At 36.0% G+C, this 17,884-nt stretch overlaps 1 protein-coding gene across 1 annotated transcript; it reads left to right on the top strand.

Annotated features, from left to right (window-relative positions):
* The first annotated feature begins 1,274 nt into the window (after positions 1–1,274).
* Positions 1,275–2,421, top strand: LOC145799835 (uncharacterized). Its single transcript, XM_082889464.1, has 3 exons — positions 1,275–1,433; positions 1,672–2,037; positions 2,152–2,421. The coding sequence occupies exons 1-3, from the start codon at positions 1,275–1,277 to the stop codon at positions 2,419–2,421; spliced, it is 795 nt and encodes a 264-aa protein (XP_082745590.1).
* The last annotated feature ends 15,463 nt before the right edge of the window (positions 2,422–17,884 follow it).

Below are 17,884 nucleotides of genomic sequence, written 5' to 3'. Positions count from 1 at the left end.
TCTAGTTAAGTATGTGAAACTGAATTTGTTTCTGATTCGAATCTGCTATGGGACATTATTCGTTAAATTCTTTACTCTGTTATTATTCACTGGGCTTCCGCTCTTTATTTATATTATGTATATCGGTGACCAGGAACGTGACCAGGCCTAAGCTACTGCCTGGAGTTTTGGTGTGTCAGCCACCCTTTTATGCCTCCCGAGGAGGTTCTGGATTAAGTCAAGCCTTGTGGCCATGTTTTGTAAACATTTAAGACTTTGTTTTTTTATTGATATGCGAGCAAACTTTTGTTTATTTATATATGGGGCTCGGTTCCCTTTTTGCTCCATCTGTAATGAATGTGACATAAGACGACTTTATTTTTGACATCACATATTTGTATATAAAGTTTTAAATTTTTGTTCCATATATGTCAGCACCGCTCTATGGACAATGTGTTTTATATATTTACTTCTGCAGCCCCTAATTATATGTTATTCTATTCAGAGGCCTTTGGTAATCCAAGGATTACTGGTCGGTTACGATGCTAAACCTATAGGGGTGGGTTTGGGTCGTGACAGAGTGAAATCAGAGCACATGTTATACCGCACACACGAGTCCATATGAGCAATAGGGTATCCTAGAAAAGAAGTAAGGACATTACATCTGCATGTGTGAGTGTGTGTTAAATTCTGTCAATGTGTAAACTGAATCTGAATAAGAACTCATGAACTCTTGTAATTAAAAACAATGAACTTACTCCGACCATCACAAACAAGATTATTCCTCTGTTTATTATTGCCTTGTTTACCTATGGCAAATGGAAAATATACGAAGTAATGATGCCACTGAGTCTTCTGAGGCCCGAATGAGCAGAATGGAACAGATGCTTGTAGCTTTGACTAAGGCAATGACGCAACAATAGAGGCAACAATCGTTACCTCCACCACCTCTGGTGCCAGTTGAGCCGGGAAACACTGATATTATTGCACTAACACAGAAGTTCAATAAAATGAAACCGCCAATCTTTTTGGGTGGGATTGAGCTGTTGAAAGCTGAAATATGGCTGCTAGAGACCAAAAAGATATTTGAAGTATTTCCATGCTCAGAAACGTAGAAAGTTCTTTTGGACACTTATACTCTGAAAAAAGAATCTAGATAATGGATGCTTATCCGAGATGGCAGTGGAACTATGACATGGAGTCAGTTTATAAAAGTAATATTCTATGAGAAATATTTTTCCCAATGCTTCAAAGACTGTAAGGTGTCAAAATTTCAAGAACTTAATCAAGGCAAGATGTCTGTAGCCGAGTATGAGGCTAAGTTTACCGAGTTGGCCAGATTTGCTCCTCATATGGTTGACACAGATTACAAAAAGGCTCAAAATTTTGAAGAGGGATTAGATCTAGACGTGTTTGATCGAGTAGGCATTTTAAAGTTGCCTACATATGTGGAAGTACTTGATAGAACATTGATGATAGAGGCCATTTTGGCAGTGAAGAAACAAGCTTTAGCTCCAACAACTGAATGGAAGATCAGGATTTAATTTCAAGAAGGGTCAAGCATTTTCAAACAGGCAGAATATGGGATCCTCCAGTAGCTCTAGTCAGAGTAGTGGATCTATTACAAACTGTCCCGATTGTGGAAGAAAGCATAAAGGCACATGTTACCGTGCATCAGGTGATTGTTTTTAGTGTGACAAGACTGGCCACATAGTTAGAGATTGTCCGCTGAGATCCGACAATGCTAACCGTCTTGTAGCAAATTCAACCGGGTCTGCTTCTGTTGCAAGAACAAATGCACGAGCTAATGTTAGGGGTAACATGAGAAATGAGACACTGAGACAGGGAAGAGTGTTCGCACTAGTACCTAGGGATGTACAGAACACTGAGTCTGTGGTGTCAAGTATAATTTCCATCTGTAACCAAAATGCATATGTCTTGATAGATTCTGGTTCTACACACTCATTTGTGTCGCATGCATTTTCTCAAAAATTGACTAGACCTTTAGAACCTATGAATTATTTACTGTATGTTTCTACACCATCTGGGGATTCTATGGTATGTACTTATGCTTATTCGGTATGTGAACTAGTAATTGGTAATGTGACATTGTATGTTGATTTATTATCGTTGGGTATTGATTATTTTGATTGCATACTGGGCATGGACTAGTTGACGAAGTACTGTGCAACTACTGACTGTGTGAATATATCCATTGTGTTTCGTCCACCTAGTTTACTTGAATTTGTGTTTACTGGGAATGGGGTAGTTCCTTCCCCATATTTGATTTCTGCCATAAAAGCTGTTAAACTGCTTAGGAAGAGATGTAGAGGGTACATGTATTGTGTTTTGACTATGACTTTTGATAGTCTTACTATAGAGAACATCTCGGTAGTAAATGAATTTTCTGATGTATTTCCAACTGAATTGCCCAGGAGTTAATTGATAGAGAAATTGAGTTTACTATTGATGTTGTACCGGGAACACAACCAATTTCCAAAACCCTGTATAGAATGTCAACTTCTGAGTTGAAAGAATTAAAAAGCCAACTTCAAGACTTGTTAGACAAGAAGTTCATCTGACCGAGTACTTCACCTTGGGGTGCTCCAGTTTTATTTGTTAAAAAGAAAGACGAATCTTTGAGGCTGTACATAGACTATAGGGAGTTAAACAAAGTGACCATCAAGAATAAATACCCACTACCTCGAATAGATGACTTATTTGACCAACTATAGGAAGCCCAAGTCTTTTCAAAAATTGACCTTAGATCTAGATACCACCAATTGAAAGTTAAAGCAGAAGATATAGAGAAAACCGCTTTCTAGAAGAGATATGGACTCTACGAATTTTTAGTCATGCCATTTGGGGTAACGAATGCGCCTGCAGTTTTTATGGACCTAATGAACAGGGTGTTTAAACAATTTCTTGATGAATTTATCATTGTGTTTATTGATGATATCTTGATTTACTCCAAAAGCAGGAAAGAACATTAACATCACCTGAGAACTGCTTTACAGATGTTAAGAGAAAATAAGTTGTATGCAAAACTATCCAAATGTGAATTCTGGCTTGACAGCTGTAGACACCCCATTTTTGACCGTCCTCAAGATTCAGACGTCATCGTTTGAACACTCGATGATCAACCATGCTCGTGTTCGTTTTGAGTTCCTGGAAGTCTCGGCCGCGCAGCTTGCCTCAAGATCTCTCAACTTGTCTGTTTTGTGCTTGGTTGTGGACCAAGCACTTGTGTTTTTGCTTCTGAGGGAAGAGGGTGGCTTGTTGGCCATTACCTCAACCCACCGGCCAAGGCTTGAAGCCATCGGCCTTGTTTTCTTTCCATCGGCCAAAAGTGTTGGCCGATCGGCACTATTTTTGGTCGACTGGCCCTTATGTTGGTCAATCGGCCATGTTTTCTGGCCGAACCCTGTTCATCTGCTTTATGCAGATATTTTATGCCAGCTAGCACAGCTGGCATCCACAATTCACCCCCTCCATACACGTGTGTATGGAGGGATTTGTCCCTTGCCTTAGCTTGCTTAGGAAGCTTGGAATTTTGAATTCTATAAGAAGGGAGCTCCTCCTCCCTTCTCATAGGTTCTGAAAATTTAGGGTTAGAGAGTTGTATCTATCTATCTCTATATCTCCCTCTCTTCACATGTTTGTGTGTGTGTTTGTGCCTTAAAGGTTGTTTTGTTCATACTTTTGCACTAGAGCACCTAGTAGAACACCATCCTTGGTTGCTGAGGTACTAAGGAGTTGGTGTTAGGGTTCTTGAGGTGATTTTGATCAGAGAAACTTGCTGTTGTTGTGTTCTTGGAGGTGTTCTTCAAGGGTGAGCAAACTTGCTTTTAATACCCCATTCTTGCTTAAACTTTTAGCCTTTCTTGCTTATTGTTTTAAGCTTAGCTATTAACTGATAAAAGTTCTGTTTTTACTTTCTTTAGACCTTTGTTTAAGGTCTCTTCTTGGTTTGGGGTTGTTTACCCCCTCCAAGGCCTTGTTAGGCCTTGTTTTAGGTCATCCCTTTTGGCCTTTGTTCTTAGCTTTACATGACCTTTCTACCACTGAAATCCAGAGGATTTTCAGTGGTGGAAAGGTGGTTTTGAGGTCTTAAATAGAAGAGGGTCATCCCCTCTCCTTGTCATCTTGAATGCTTGCATAAATGACTTATGTCGGTGGTTTGTATGCTTAGCTTGTTTTAGCTTTATTTCAGTGTGTATTAGGCTTTGTTTTTCCATAATATACCTCTGTTTCAAGTTGGTTTGATGGCCTCTTATATGCTTCATATACTTGTCTTGCAATCCTCTTGTTTGCCTCAACATGCATCATGTTGTAACATGTCATTTTAGCATGATCTTGGCTCAACTCCATGATGCTTTTAGCCTTGTCTTACCATGCTAGAGCTCTATTTTTCCTTGTCTTGATCATGCTTGCATTGTTTTGTATAACCACCACGCAATCTAGCTTGTTAGTTTTAAGTGTCCAAGTCACTAGCATCCTTTACTTGGGCCATTTCAATGATTTGGCATCATTTGTTATGTTATTTCAGTCCATATAGTATGCTCACACACTTGCACTTATCACTCCTTTAATGTTTTAAAGAGTTGATGTCGTATGCCTCATGAATGGACCATTGTGTATGCCTCCATGTTTAGGCCTCTAGGATGCCATTTCAATGTGTTTTTGGCCTTGTTCTAACATGCCATAACTCTGATTTTGGTTGCTTAAATCATACCATGTTCGGTTTTGATAGGTGTAGTGCAACACCCCTTTTGTAGCCTTGCATGCTCCTTGTTTTGAGCCCACCTTTCTAGTATATTTTGGCCTTGGCCATTGCATGTTTTAGGCTCATTTTGACATAATTTGGGACTATTTTTTGTTATACTTGCCATATGCTCTTTGTTTTGTGTAGCTTTGGTTCAAGTCCCTTTGCTACTCTTAGGCTTTAAGCCTTATGCATGCTATGATTATGATTATATGTGTGATTTGGCATCATTTCTAATATCATTTCAGAGTATGTAGTGTTGTCACACTTGCATACTTTTCACTCTTTTAAGTGTGCTTAAGAGTTGTGTCTTCATGCTTAGGTGATAGGCCAATTAGTATGCATGTTTGTATATGCTTTTGTCCCTCATTTCTTAGCATTTTGGCCACTGATTTGGGCATGTTTAAGAGCTGTCCACTTTAGTTTAAGTCCATCTTTGCATGTTGTTGCATGCTTGCTTCATTTTGCATGTTGTTGCATGTTATGCATGTTTGCATATTTAGGTTGTATGCCTATTACATGTTAGTTTCATTGTATGCTCATGTTGCATTAGACTTATATCATGCTTGAGTTGTTTGCATGCTTGCTTGCATGCTTAGGTTGCATTGCATTATGTGTGCATTCCTTTGCCTCTCGATCAAGCATGATAGAGGTTGGGGCCCCTTATGTGTTTTGTGCATTTCATTCGATATTGAATTGCACACTTGGCTCCTTTGGCCATCATGCAATGACATGCGTGATTGGTGGCCCGAGGGTCGAGAACCATACTCCCTTGAGCTCATGACATGATAGGGAGGGTGGTTGTGCATACTTTGTCTTGTAAATGTATTGTCATGCTCTGTTTGTCCTCTGCTGCAGCAACAGGAGCTTTTCACAGGAAGAGATGGTCGATCGACCACATTTAGTGCCAATCGGCAACAAACACTTGGCCGATTGCCTTATATTTGGTCGATGACCAATTTCCCATGGCCGATGGCCCTATCTTTTGGTCGATGACCTCCCACAAGGTGGTTCCAAAGTGTCACAGAAGTTGGCACAATTTTCAGAGGAATAGAGCAGTGCAAACAGAGGCAACATGAAGCATGGCAACGGATTTTCGAGCAAAGCAGACCGAGCATGCATACATCCCTCTTCCCGAGGCTGTTTTACTGTTTTCATAGCTTAATTAATTTGTTTAATTAGTTAAGTGTTGTGTAATAATTAATTAGCTTGTTAGTTAGTTAGTTAGTTAATTTGTATTATTCTTTTGGTCCCTCTGTCGAGAGGGCGTAATTATGTAATAAGCGTGCGTGTGTGTGATGCATGTTTTCCAACCCCACGTCTTTCTCTCTTTTACTTAACCGCTTACGATGGTTAGTTTTAGGGCATATTTCATTTAGCATCCCTATGCTATGCATGTTTGCACTATTCATCTGTATTGCATACACCGGGCTTGGGGCATCATACTAACTGCATTGTATTTCAATTCCTACTTGAATACATGTATCGAATTGTCGCATCTCATATGTCATTTTAGATTAGCCGAGCCTATTCTAGTTGCACTTTGCATGTGATGCATTAACCATTTTAACATGAACTAGGATCATGCATGATTTCTAACTAGTTTCTTGTTTTGGCTCGGAGTACACTGTAAGTGTTTATACTTTATTATCTTGCACGTGTGTGAGTGTTAACATGACAGCATGCTTGCCATGAGGCTAACTGCTTATATGATATAACTGTCTGAATGCCTGTGGGTGAAGGTTAGATTACTTGAATTGGGACAATTCATTAAAATCTGCATTTTAGCCTACTCGCGAGTAGCAAGCTTCAAACCATTTTCAAACAAATGAAAATTCAATGCTTTGTTCCAAATTAGGCGATCTAGTCTATACTTGTATGTTGTGCGCATCACATAGTAAATTCTAGCTAATAACCAGAATAAGAACGCATATGTTTTCAAAAACAAGATATCATACATAGTACAGGCCGATCTTTAATCGGGCGAGCAAGGGTGCTCATAGATGACCTTCCCCTCTCGTACCCAAGTTCCCGAGCCGAGGCAACTTTGGTGATGACGGACACGTGGCCTTAGGCACGAGTTAGGGTTTCCTAAATTTCCCCAAAATAAATATTTAGGTAACGACTCTGTATTTGGCAAAGCAGTCCATGTTTGGCACTTTTTTACAAAAATCAGTTTTCCAAAAAAGATTTGCCGAATTTGGACTCTTTGGTGATTTATCAATCTCACATCGCACATTGTGAGATCAGATTAAGAACCGTGACATTGAGTCCGAACTGTAGCATTGAAGCCCAAGGGCGCGCCTACAACAGCGTAGCATTTTTGGGACATGTGATTGACAAAGATGGTATATCAATGGACCCACAGAAAATTGAAGTCATCGTAGACTGGTCAAGGCCAACCAATGTGTCTGAAGTTAGAAATTTTATGGGGCTTGCAGGCTATTATCACAGATTTGTGAAAGATTTCTCCAAGCTTGCCTTGCCACTCACTCAACTGACTCAGAAAAATGTACCATTTGATTGGAATAATCAATGAGACTCAGCCTTTCAAGACCTGAAAATAAGACTGGTAACTGCACCAATCCTGACATTGCCTAACGGAACCGATGAGTTTCAGATTTACAGTGATGCTTCCTACAAAGGTTTAGGATGTGTACTAATGCAAAATGGTAAGGTGATTCTTATGCTTCTCGGCAACTCTAACCAACATGAAAAGAACTATCCGACACATGACCTTGAACTAGCAGCTGTGGTGTTTGCCTTAAAAAATTGGCGACACTATTAATATAGTGTGACTTGCGAGGTGTATACTGACCATAAAAGTTTGAAATACTTCTTCATCCAAAAAGAATTGAACATGAGACAAAGGCGATGGCTTGAATTGATCAAGGATTATGACTTGCAAATTTTGTATCATCCAGGGAAAGATAATATAGTGGCGGATGCCTTGAGCCAAAAATCTATTGAAAATTTGTCATGTTTGCTCATTGGCCAGAGGGAATTGTTATGTGACCTAGAGAGAAATAAGATTGAAATTGTGTTACGCGAACATGGTGGAATCCTAGCTGCCATTTTCGCTCAACTTGCTATCATTGGAGAAATTAGAGAGAAGCAACTTGAAGATGAATCTTTGAAGAAAATTGTTGATGAGATTGACTCAAAGCCAAGGCCAAGATTTGTGTTGGAGAATAATGTATTAAAATTTCATGGTAGACTTTGTGTACCGGACCATTCTGAATTGAGAAAACGTGTTATGACTGAAGCCCACAACTCCAAATTTGCTATGCATCTGGGGAGTACAAAGATGTATCAAGACTTGAAACAGATATTCTGGTGGCCTGGAATGAAAAGAAGTATCGCTGACTATGTGGCTAGATGTTTGTATTGCCAACAAGTTAAAGCCGAACATCAACGACCCACTGGATTACTTCAACCGTTTCCAATATCATAATGGAAATAGAAGCACATTACCCTGGATTTCATTGTGGGATTGCCTCGCTCCTCTCGAGGTATGGATGTTATCTAGGTCATAGTTGACCGTCTAACTAAATCTATTAAAAAAATTCACAACGTAGATAAGTTAACTAACATTTATGTGAATAAGATTATGAGATTACACTATGTGCGGGTATCTATCGTATCAGACAAAGACTCTAAGTTCACATCAAGATTCTGGCAGAGCTTGTAACAGGCCTTGGGAACTGAACTGCCACTAAACAGTGCCTACAACCTACAAATAGACAGCCAAACTGAATGAACCAATCAAACTTTGGAAGATATTCTACGGATGTGTGTGTTGGACTTCCAAGGCAATTGGGAGGCTAACTTACCATTGGCCGAATTTGTGTATAATAACAGCTATTACTCAAGTATTGAGATGGCTCCTTATGAAGCTCAGTATGGTAGAAAATGCCATTCACCGATTTGTTGGACTGAGATAGGTGACAGACCTTTGTTGGGACCGGAACTTGTGCAAGAGACGATGGAAAATATGAAATTAATTCAACAAAGATTGAAAACCACACAAAGCTGCCAAAAAAGTTAAGCCGATGTCCGAAGAAGAGACAAGGAATATGAAGTTGGGGATCACGTGTTTATCAAAGTGATGCCAATGAAAGGGCAAACTTGGTTTGGTGTGAAAGGGAAGTTGGCATCGAGATATGTTGGGCCATACGAAATCCTTAAAAAAATCAACCCAGTGACGTATCAAGAAGCCCTACCGCCGGTCATGGAACATATGCACAATGTTTTTCATGTTTCGCTGCTTCGAGAATATCTATGAGATCCATTCCATGTAATTGAGCCGACTCATGTACGTCTGAAAGATGACCATATGTATGAAGAAAGGCCAATACGAATTGTTAACCACTGAATCAAAAGATTTAAGAAATAAGGAAATTCCATTGGTGAAGGTTGATTGGCAAAACCATGGAGGGACTTATGCAACTTGGGAGACCGAGGAAGATATGATGAAGAGGTACCCAGATTTGTTCCCTCTAGATCCGGCATTCTTCCAAAACGAAGGTAATTCGAGTTTGGAAAACCAAACTCTTTAAAGGAGGGAAGACTGTAACAACACCGACCTATGATTAACCATTAAACCATGATTAAGAATGCCTAATGAGTAATTAAGGCAAAAATTTTGCATTAATTGCATGTGTTATGTGCTATATGAGTTTCTATCTGTTTTACATAGAAATATCTATCTCCGGTTTTGTTCTGTTTTGCAAATTGAAAGCCTTACTAGCATTCGATTACGAAATTGACTTGATTTTTGTGTTAGTTAGAATTTTTAGAATTTTATGGTAAGTTTAATTAAATTTGATTCGGAACGCATTAAATTCGAATAATTAAAGTCAATTTGTTTAGCTTAAGTTACGATTAATTAAATTTCCTAAGGAAGCCTATATAAGTCCTATTTCCTCATCATCACTCGAGTCACTATTTCTTCATCATCTTTGAGCCTACAACAGACAAACGTAAGAGAGAGGAAGAAAAGACCAAGAGGGTTGAGATCAACGCTTGAGCTTGGAAGAAATTGCTAAAGAATTCAAGGAAATTGGCTTGGAACCTTAGAGAATTCACCAACTAGAGCTTCATTGAGAGGTTGAGGTAGGAATTCCACCCTTGAATTGTATACTATGATGTCTAGACCATAAATTCAAGAGAATTTAGTTGAATAATGCAAGGATTGAGCTAGAATGGATGAACTTGAGCCATATCATGCATACATGCACATTTTCTTACATTTTGAGTTAAATTTCAAGTAATTCTCACATGCATGTGCTAAGTCTACCTTTGTTTTAAGAATTCATCTTGTTTTGCATCATTTTATACCAAATGATCGTGTCTTGGAAGCCTTGAAACCAAACCATCTCATGCATGTTATGTTTTCAATGAATTGAGTTTTGTTTTGCACAATTGACAAGCTTTTGGGCCTTGATTTTACGAAATGATCTTGAATTCCCAATGTTTTCCAAGTTCACACATGTTTCCTTAAGTTTTTGGCTCAAAATGATGAGTTCTAATGTGTTGAATTCGAGTTTTGAACAAAGAAAAGCAATTTGGAAATTCCATATTCTACTTTTTCGCTCAAGTGACAGATCCTACGCTCGAGCGACCACTTTGTGTTTTACACCTCCACTCTTGCGACCAAAAGTTGGCTCGAGCGTAAAATGCATGCTCCCAGAAGTTTATCTTTTTACAGACTGGTCGAGCGACAAGAGTTGCGCTCGAGCCAAAACCCCAGTCTCACGCTCTCACGCTCGAGTGACCGTCGAGCGGCCATCGAGCGGAGAATTCACACAACCAGTACTTTTGCAGAGTTTATAGACCGCTCAAGCGACGGAAATTACGCTCGAGCGACTACTCACATTTTTGAACCTCCGCTCGAGCGAAGAAAGTTGTGCTCAAGCAAGGCCCCTATTTTCAACAAATTTGCCTAAGTGTTTTCAAGTATATTTCAGCATCCTCATTGTGTCCTATGCTTTCCTAGGCCATGGTTAAGACATAATAATAAGGATAAGACTTAGCAACACACAAAGAATGAATATATTGGGTTAAGTTATATCCGGGTGTGTGTTTCAAGAATGTATATGTTATGTTTGTGTAGGTCACGCACCGTAAGCTCTTTGAATTATCTTCTCTGTCTGTTTGCCTCTGAAGCCAACTATGAGTAATAACTTAGTAAAGCTATGTTCAACTTTATTTATTTTCTGTATGATGTAATAAGATATGTTTTCTGAAATGCTATCTTGAATGCTATTTGTGAATCATGAATGAATGTCCATTTTTCTAAAATATATTTGTAGCATCCATAGTTTACGTGGCCCTCGCCCAGGGGTAACAATACCGTGGCTGATATGCACGTGGGCCTCGCCTAGGGGTAACAATATTGTGGCTTATATTCATGTGGCCCTTGTCCGGGGGTAACAATACCGAGGCCTATATTTACGTGGCCCTCGCCTGGGGGTAATAACACCTTGGCTACTTATGCACAAGATGTGGACCTATGTAATCGTCGGTACCGACTATGCAAATTTGATATGCTATGACGACTAAATGGATGTATCGCATATAATTGCTATAATCTCTGATTAAGTATGCGAAACTGAATTTGTTTCTGATTCAAAATCTGCTATGGGACATTATTTATTAAATTCTTTACTCTGTTATTATTCACTGAGCTTCCGCTCACTATTTATATTATGTATGCAGGTGACCAGGCGCGTGACTAGGCCTAAGCTGCTGCTTGGAGTTTTGGTGTGTTAGCCATCCTTTTGTGCCTCTCGAGGAGGTTCCGGATTAAGTCAAGCCTTGTGGCCATGTTTTGTAAATGTTTAAGACTTTGTTTTCTATTGATATGCGAGCAAACTTTTGTTTATATATGGGGCTCAGTTCCCATTTTGCTCCATCTGTAATGAATGTGACGTAAGACGACTTTATTTTTGACGTCACATATTTGTATATAAAGTTTTAAATTTTTAACCCATATACGTCAGCATAGCTCTATGGATAATGTGTTTTATATATTTGCTTCCACTGCCCCTAATTATATTTTATTCTGTTCAGAGGCCTTTGGTAATCTAAGGATTATTGGCCGGTTACGACACTAAACCTATAAAGACGGGTTTAGGTTGTTACAGGAGAAAAGAGGGAAGATAGATTTGAAAATTGTAAGGAATGATCTAGAATCACATTTTTAAAGTTACTGAATTCGCGCAGCTCGCTCAAGCGTAAGACACAAACTTAGAGGCCCATCCGAGAGACAAATCCCTCACTCAAACATAAAATGACAAGTCCTAGAAGTTTTGCAAAGCTACAATGAAACAATTGGAAAACAATAGTCTCCGCTCATGCGCCACTTCCTACGCTCGAGCGTCCAGCCTAAAAACTCAAAAGATACTGAAAGTTAAAAATATTCACTCGACCGTACCCGGAACAAAAGTGTCACACAAACACCACACGTCTCTCTCTCTCTCTCTCTCTCTCTCTCTCTCTCTTCTTTCTTTCTCCTTATCATCTCTCATCTTCAGTCACTGACGCCACCACTTTGATCATCTCTCTCTCTCTCTCTCTCTCTCACCCTCTTCTCTCTCTTCCATCACATCCATCTACTGTATCGCTTCCAATGTCGACAACAGTCTCCGCTCATGCGCCACTTCCTACGCTCGAGCGTCCAGCCTAAAAACTCAAAAGATACTAAAAGTTAAAAATATTCACTCGACCGGACCCAGAACAAAAGTGTCACACAAACACCACCCGTCTCTCTCTCTCTCTCTCTTCTTTCTTTCTCCTTATCATCTCTCATCTTCAGTCGCTGACACCACCACTTTGATCATCCCTCTCTCTCTCTCTCTCTCACTCTCTTCCATCACATCCATCTATTGTATCGCTTCCAACGTCGACAACAGCAGAGTCTTTGACGACTTCATCTCCAACTACGTAAAGCTCTAGATCCAGAGTCCACAAGCTTAAGTTAGGGTTTTCGAAGTCCGATGACAATCACCTACGATTTAGAGCTTGAGAGTACAGATCTGTTAGGGTTTTTTCTCAATGAGTTTCCATTGCAAGTGCTCTGAGCGAGATCTAGAGCGAAATGTGAAATTCAAGATAGAATGGAGAAGGCATGTGCACTTACAATGAGTTGCAATCCAGATCTGGAGCTAGGGTATATATATATATATATATATATTCCTTCTCCTTATATATCTCTATCAATGTATCTATCTATATATGTGAATACATATGTGTGTGTATATGAGTATAGAAAGTGTAAATTACTTTTTAGATTCATAATATTCTTTGGTTTTTGACTTCTGATTCATAATAATAACTTTCAACCAGTTGAAGCTCGTCAATTAATGGATTTAAAGGCTGACTGGGATTATCTTCATGAACTTCTCTTGTTATCAAACCTTCTTTCATCCAAGCATTGGTTGAATCATCTCTCTTTTGTAAGTCTCTTTCTCTCTCTCTCTCTCTCTCTCTCTCTCTCTCTCTCTCTCCTTTTTTTAGTTCTTTTTTTTTTTACTTTTTATTTCGATTTTAATTTCGATTTGTTTGTTTCTTTTGTGCTTTTGATTGGTTTGTTTCTTCTATCCTTTTGTGATCTATCAATTTCATATATGTTGATAAGCGATTTCTTATTTCGGTTTGTTTTCTCTAGAAATTACAAATAAGTCAAAATCTCGTTTTCGATTCAGATCTAGGGTTTACTATCACCAACCGATTCAATCTCTCTTTGATTTCTTGATCCTTGGTGTTATTTTGTTAAAATTTTCAATGATTTCAAATAAAAGATGAGTTGCGTAATTCTCATGTGTCGGATTCGGATTCTACACTCTTTCTTGGTTGTATTCCTCTACTGGTTCTATGTGTTTCGAGAGAGAGAGAGAGAGAGAGAGAGAGAAATCTTTAAAGAGACATTCAGATCTTTATTTATTTTTAGTTATTGATAATGATGATGATGATGATGATGAAACATATTAGAACAAGAAGATAGAGAAGATGAAGAGAAGAGATAATAAAATTTGAATAGGTTTGTTCAATATTTGAACAAATAATAAATATTTGGACAAATCTGTTCAAAATTTGAATAGATAATGGCTTGGTGTATTTTAATAACAAAGGTTTGAATAGAGAAAAATCAACAAACAGAATTTGGGAAAAAAATTGAACAACTAATAAAATGAACATGCGTTTGAACAAATAAGGGGAAAAAATAAACAGATAGTCAAAAAATTAAACAGATAAAAAAAATAATTGAATAGATAGTGGCTTGATGTATTTAAATAACAAAGATTTAGTAAAAAAATTGAACAGATAATAAAGTTTGGATATATAAATTTAAAGAAATAGATAGAATTTATGAGGAAAAAATTTCAACAGATAAGGAAAAAATTTCAACAGATAGTTAAAAAAGATAGGTATAAATTTGAACATACAAAAAATAATTTGAATAGATAAAAAAATGAAAAGTTAACAGATAGATAGAATTTAGGAGAAATTTGAACAGATAGATAGAATTTATGAGAAAAAAATTAAACAGATAATTAAAAATATTGAATAGATAGATGTAAATTTGAACATACAGACAAAATATTTCAACAAATAGATATAAATTTGAACAAATAGTCAACAAAAAATCAAACAGATAAAAAAATTAAGGGGTAAAATTGGAAATAAAATATCCTTAAGGACTTCTCACCAAATTATTTTTCGAAGTGTAGATCTTTTGCCAACAAAAAATATCTACTAGACCTAATACCTTATACTTTCCTTAAATTAGATTTATCACTAATTTTCTATAAAAAAAAATTAAAAAATGGCACATCGAAGGCGACAAAAAAAGACAATTTTATTTATAGAAACTGTTAATAACCGCTTTAGTATGTATAAAATGTGTATTGAAATGAGTAGTAAACATATAAAAAGAATACTTTGAAATGGTTAAAAAAATACATTGATATTCTAACTTTTTTGATATTTTCTCTCCTTAGCATTAGAATAAAATTACAAAAATCATCATATTATAACTGTCTAAACATAACCTCAAGGGGTTGATTTAGTGGGCACAACTTAAGCCTTAGAGGTATGCTCCATTCAGGTTTCAAGTTCAATATTCACTAACTGCAATAAGTTTCTTAGGACTAGTCTATATAGAACGTTTGCTTTGGGTTTAAATGAGACCCCCGCAAGTAGGTGGTGGAATTGGTCTCTCGAGATTAGTCGAAGTGCCCATAAGCCGGCCCGGGCACCCAGTTATCAAAAAATAATAAAATAAAATAATTGTCTAAAAAACAAAAATAAAAAATAACTGTCTAAACATTGATTAAAAAAAAAAGAGATCAAAGGTTATTGCAATACAACTTAAAAAGAAATTTAATATTAAAATGAAACCAAAAAAGAGATTCTGCTGCATGAAAAATAAACAATAAATCTATGGACAGTAATCAACTACAAAACCAATCATATAATTCCATGATTAATATAGTCATGTTGAAAAATAAATCAGGTTACTGACGAGTGGAAGATGAGTTTGGAGCTGTTGAGCCAAATTACCATTTCTCGTGGGCCCTTTAACTAATCGGCAATTAGATATAAGGGTTCACACATGTTGTTCAAAGGAATCTTCAATCTATATGTATATGTATTATTGTTAGAGGAGTTGTTGGACTGCTTAAGGAATTTCAATTTCAATTGCGCCCTTTAGAAATTTTCAACTTTTTAAATAAATTTTTTACTTTTTAAATGCATCTAATCATGTCTCTTGGGCCCTTTAGAATGTTTGGGAAACAATTTCAATATGTGTGATTGCAATTTTTTTCAATTTAATTTTCTGAAAATTAAATTTTTATTATTTTATTTTTTTTATTTTTAATGAATGTTTTTAATATTTTGAGAAAACTTTTTAATTTTTAGATAAACTTAATATAAATACAATTTAAAAGCATAATATTTATGAAAAAATTCTTTAAAAAATTCACTAAATAGCAAAAATACAATATATATATATATATATATATATATATATATATATATATAAATTCAATATATTTTTTGTATTCTTGTGTATTTATTGATTTTTTTAAATATTTTTTTACAAACATTTTACTTTTTAGGTATATCTTGGTTAGGTACATTTAAAAAGTAAAACATTTTCTAAAAATATTTTTACAAAAAATCACTAAAACCAAAAAATATGAAAAATAAAAAATTCAATTTCCAAAAAATTGAATCCAAAAAATTGAATTCAAAAAATTAGAACCAAATAATATTTTTAACAAGATGCCTTAATTAAAGTTGTGTAATTTATATGTACTACTAATTCCTTGCCATTATAGAGATATGTCCTACTAATTCCTTGACTCCGTTTGAGAAGTGGGTTGGTTTTTTGGTTTTTTAACTATTTTAGTTTGGGATTAAAAAGTTTCGTTTGGAAAGGATTTTTTGACTTTTTATAAAAAAAAAAAAAGATAATGTAGTGATTATGTATTGAATGTGATGTTTTATCTTATTGGGCTAAAAGCCTATTTTATCTTTTGACTATTTCAGCCAAAAAAAACCCAAACCTCAACTTCCCAAATGATGTCTCTTTTTTTTTCAGATTGAAATAAAGTTATGATTTAAGTATATTTTGAGTCTCTCATTGGTGTACTTTTGTGATGCTTGGCTTATTTAGATCTCGTTTGGCAAATGATGATTTTAGTTAAAAAATAAAAAAGTCACCAAAAAAATTAAAAAGTCAATAACCTATACCAAAAAGTCAAAGATTCTTCTTTCTCTCTACTTTTTTTTATATCTTTCTGTAAAAAATCAAAAAATCATCCAAAACATACTAATTTTTTTATCCCATATTTTAGCTAAAAAACTAAAAAGTTACTAAAATATCTTATTTCCAAACGAGGCTTTAAACTCTTTTTGTTTAGGGGATATAATTGATTTAGCATCGAATTAAACTCTTTTTTTTTTTAATTTGATAATTTTTTTGAATAAGAAACCAAAATCAACCAAATGCGACCTTTTTGGGGGGGGGGGGGGGTTAAAAGTGAAAATAGATAACATTATGCTTAAAAAAAATTATAAAAACTATTAGAAGCTCACATTGTTGATAAATAAAGAGAGAAAGTGAGGATGGTTGTTTAAATGTATCATTTTTTATTGTAAAACATTGAATATTGGTCACTCATCTTCTAATATTTTAAAATATCAAAAATATAAGAAGTATTTAAATAAAATGTTTATTATTTTAAAGTTCTTTAAAAGTAATACTGTTGGGACCGAATTCTCAAAACTCAATGATATTGTATATAGATTAGACTAAAAAAAATTACAGTAATCTAGAAAACTATGACGTCCCGAAATAATTAACAATAATACCACCTCACAATAATTATCAAGCAGCAGTACATCCTGAAATAAGGTGTCCTTCTATTCATAAGATTCAGTTGTACAAACTGCGATACGTGCAATTATATATTCATAAACCCTAACTTTGAATCTATAGCTTGTGCCATAAGCAAAAAATGTAATTCAAAAGTTAAACAGATAATTAAATGCCCTAAATGCTACAATTTTCTAAGGTGCTGCATGGTTACAACAAAAGTGAGTTTAAACTCAGTACATATAAAGCTCTAGGCTTGTACAAAATAAATACAACAATAACAAAAAAAGGAAGCTCTTCTCTCCAAGTCATCCCAAGCTACTGTCTTGGCAGAGGCATATTATCAGCACTAAAAAATGGTTTTCCACATATGGTGAGCCAAAACCTAGTAAAAATACTCTACCACAGTGTATGAATCTTAACAAAGTTATAAGATGAATGTATATGCAATGCTCGTGCCAAAACATTTTATATCTCTTTCCAAAAATCATACAATGCTAGGTTTATATCACAATTTATGAAATCATTTCCTTTGCGATAGAAAACAGGGCAGTGGATACAATACAGAGAATCTCTAGGTACATATTTACAAGTAGGCTATACAAGCACTACTAATTGCCATTTTTACTGGTAATAACTAGAAGGCTCGACACCTAACCGTGCGGGTTTCTAGGCTTTCACCAAGGACACACAAGCCAACATGATACCACAACCACACCTCCAATCCAGATTCACCAAAGTATTCACTCATT

Source organism: Camellia sinensis, chromosome 9, assembly GCF_055761805.1.
Source record: "Camellia sinensis isolate YWXY chromosome 9, ASM5576180v1, whole genome shotgun sequence".
In the NCBI taxonomy this organism is placed as follows: Eukaryota; Viridiplantae; Streptophyta; class Magnoliopsida; order Ericales; family Theaceae; genus Camellia; species Camellia sinensis.
The sequence above is the reverse complement of the archived record's forward strand: the minus strand, read 5'-3'. Positions and strand labels throughout refer to the sequence as shown.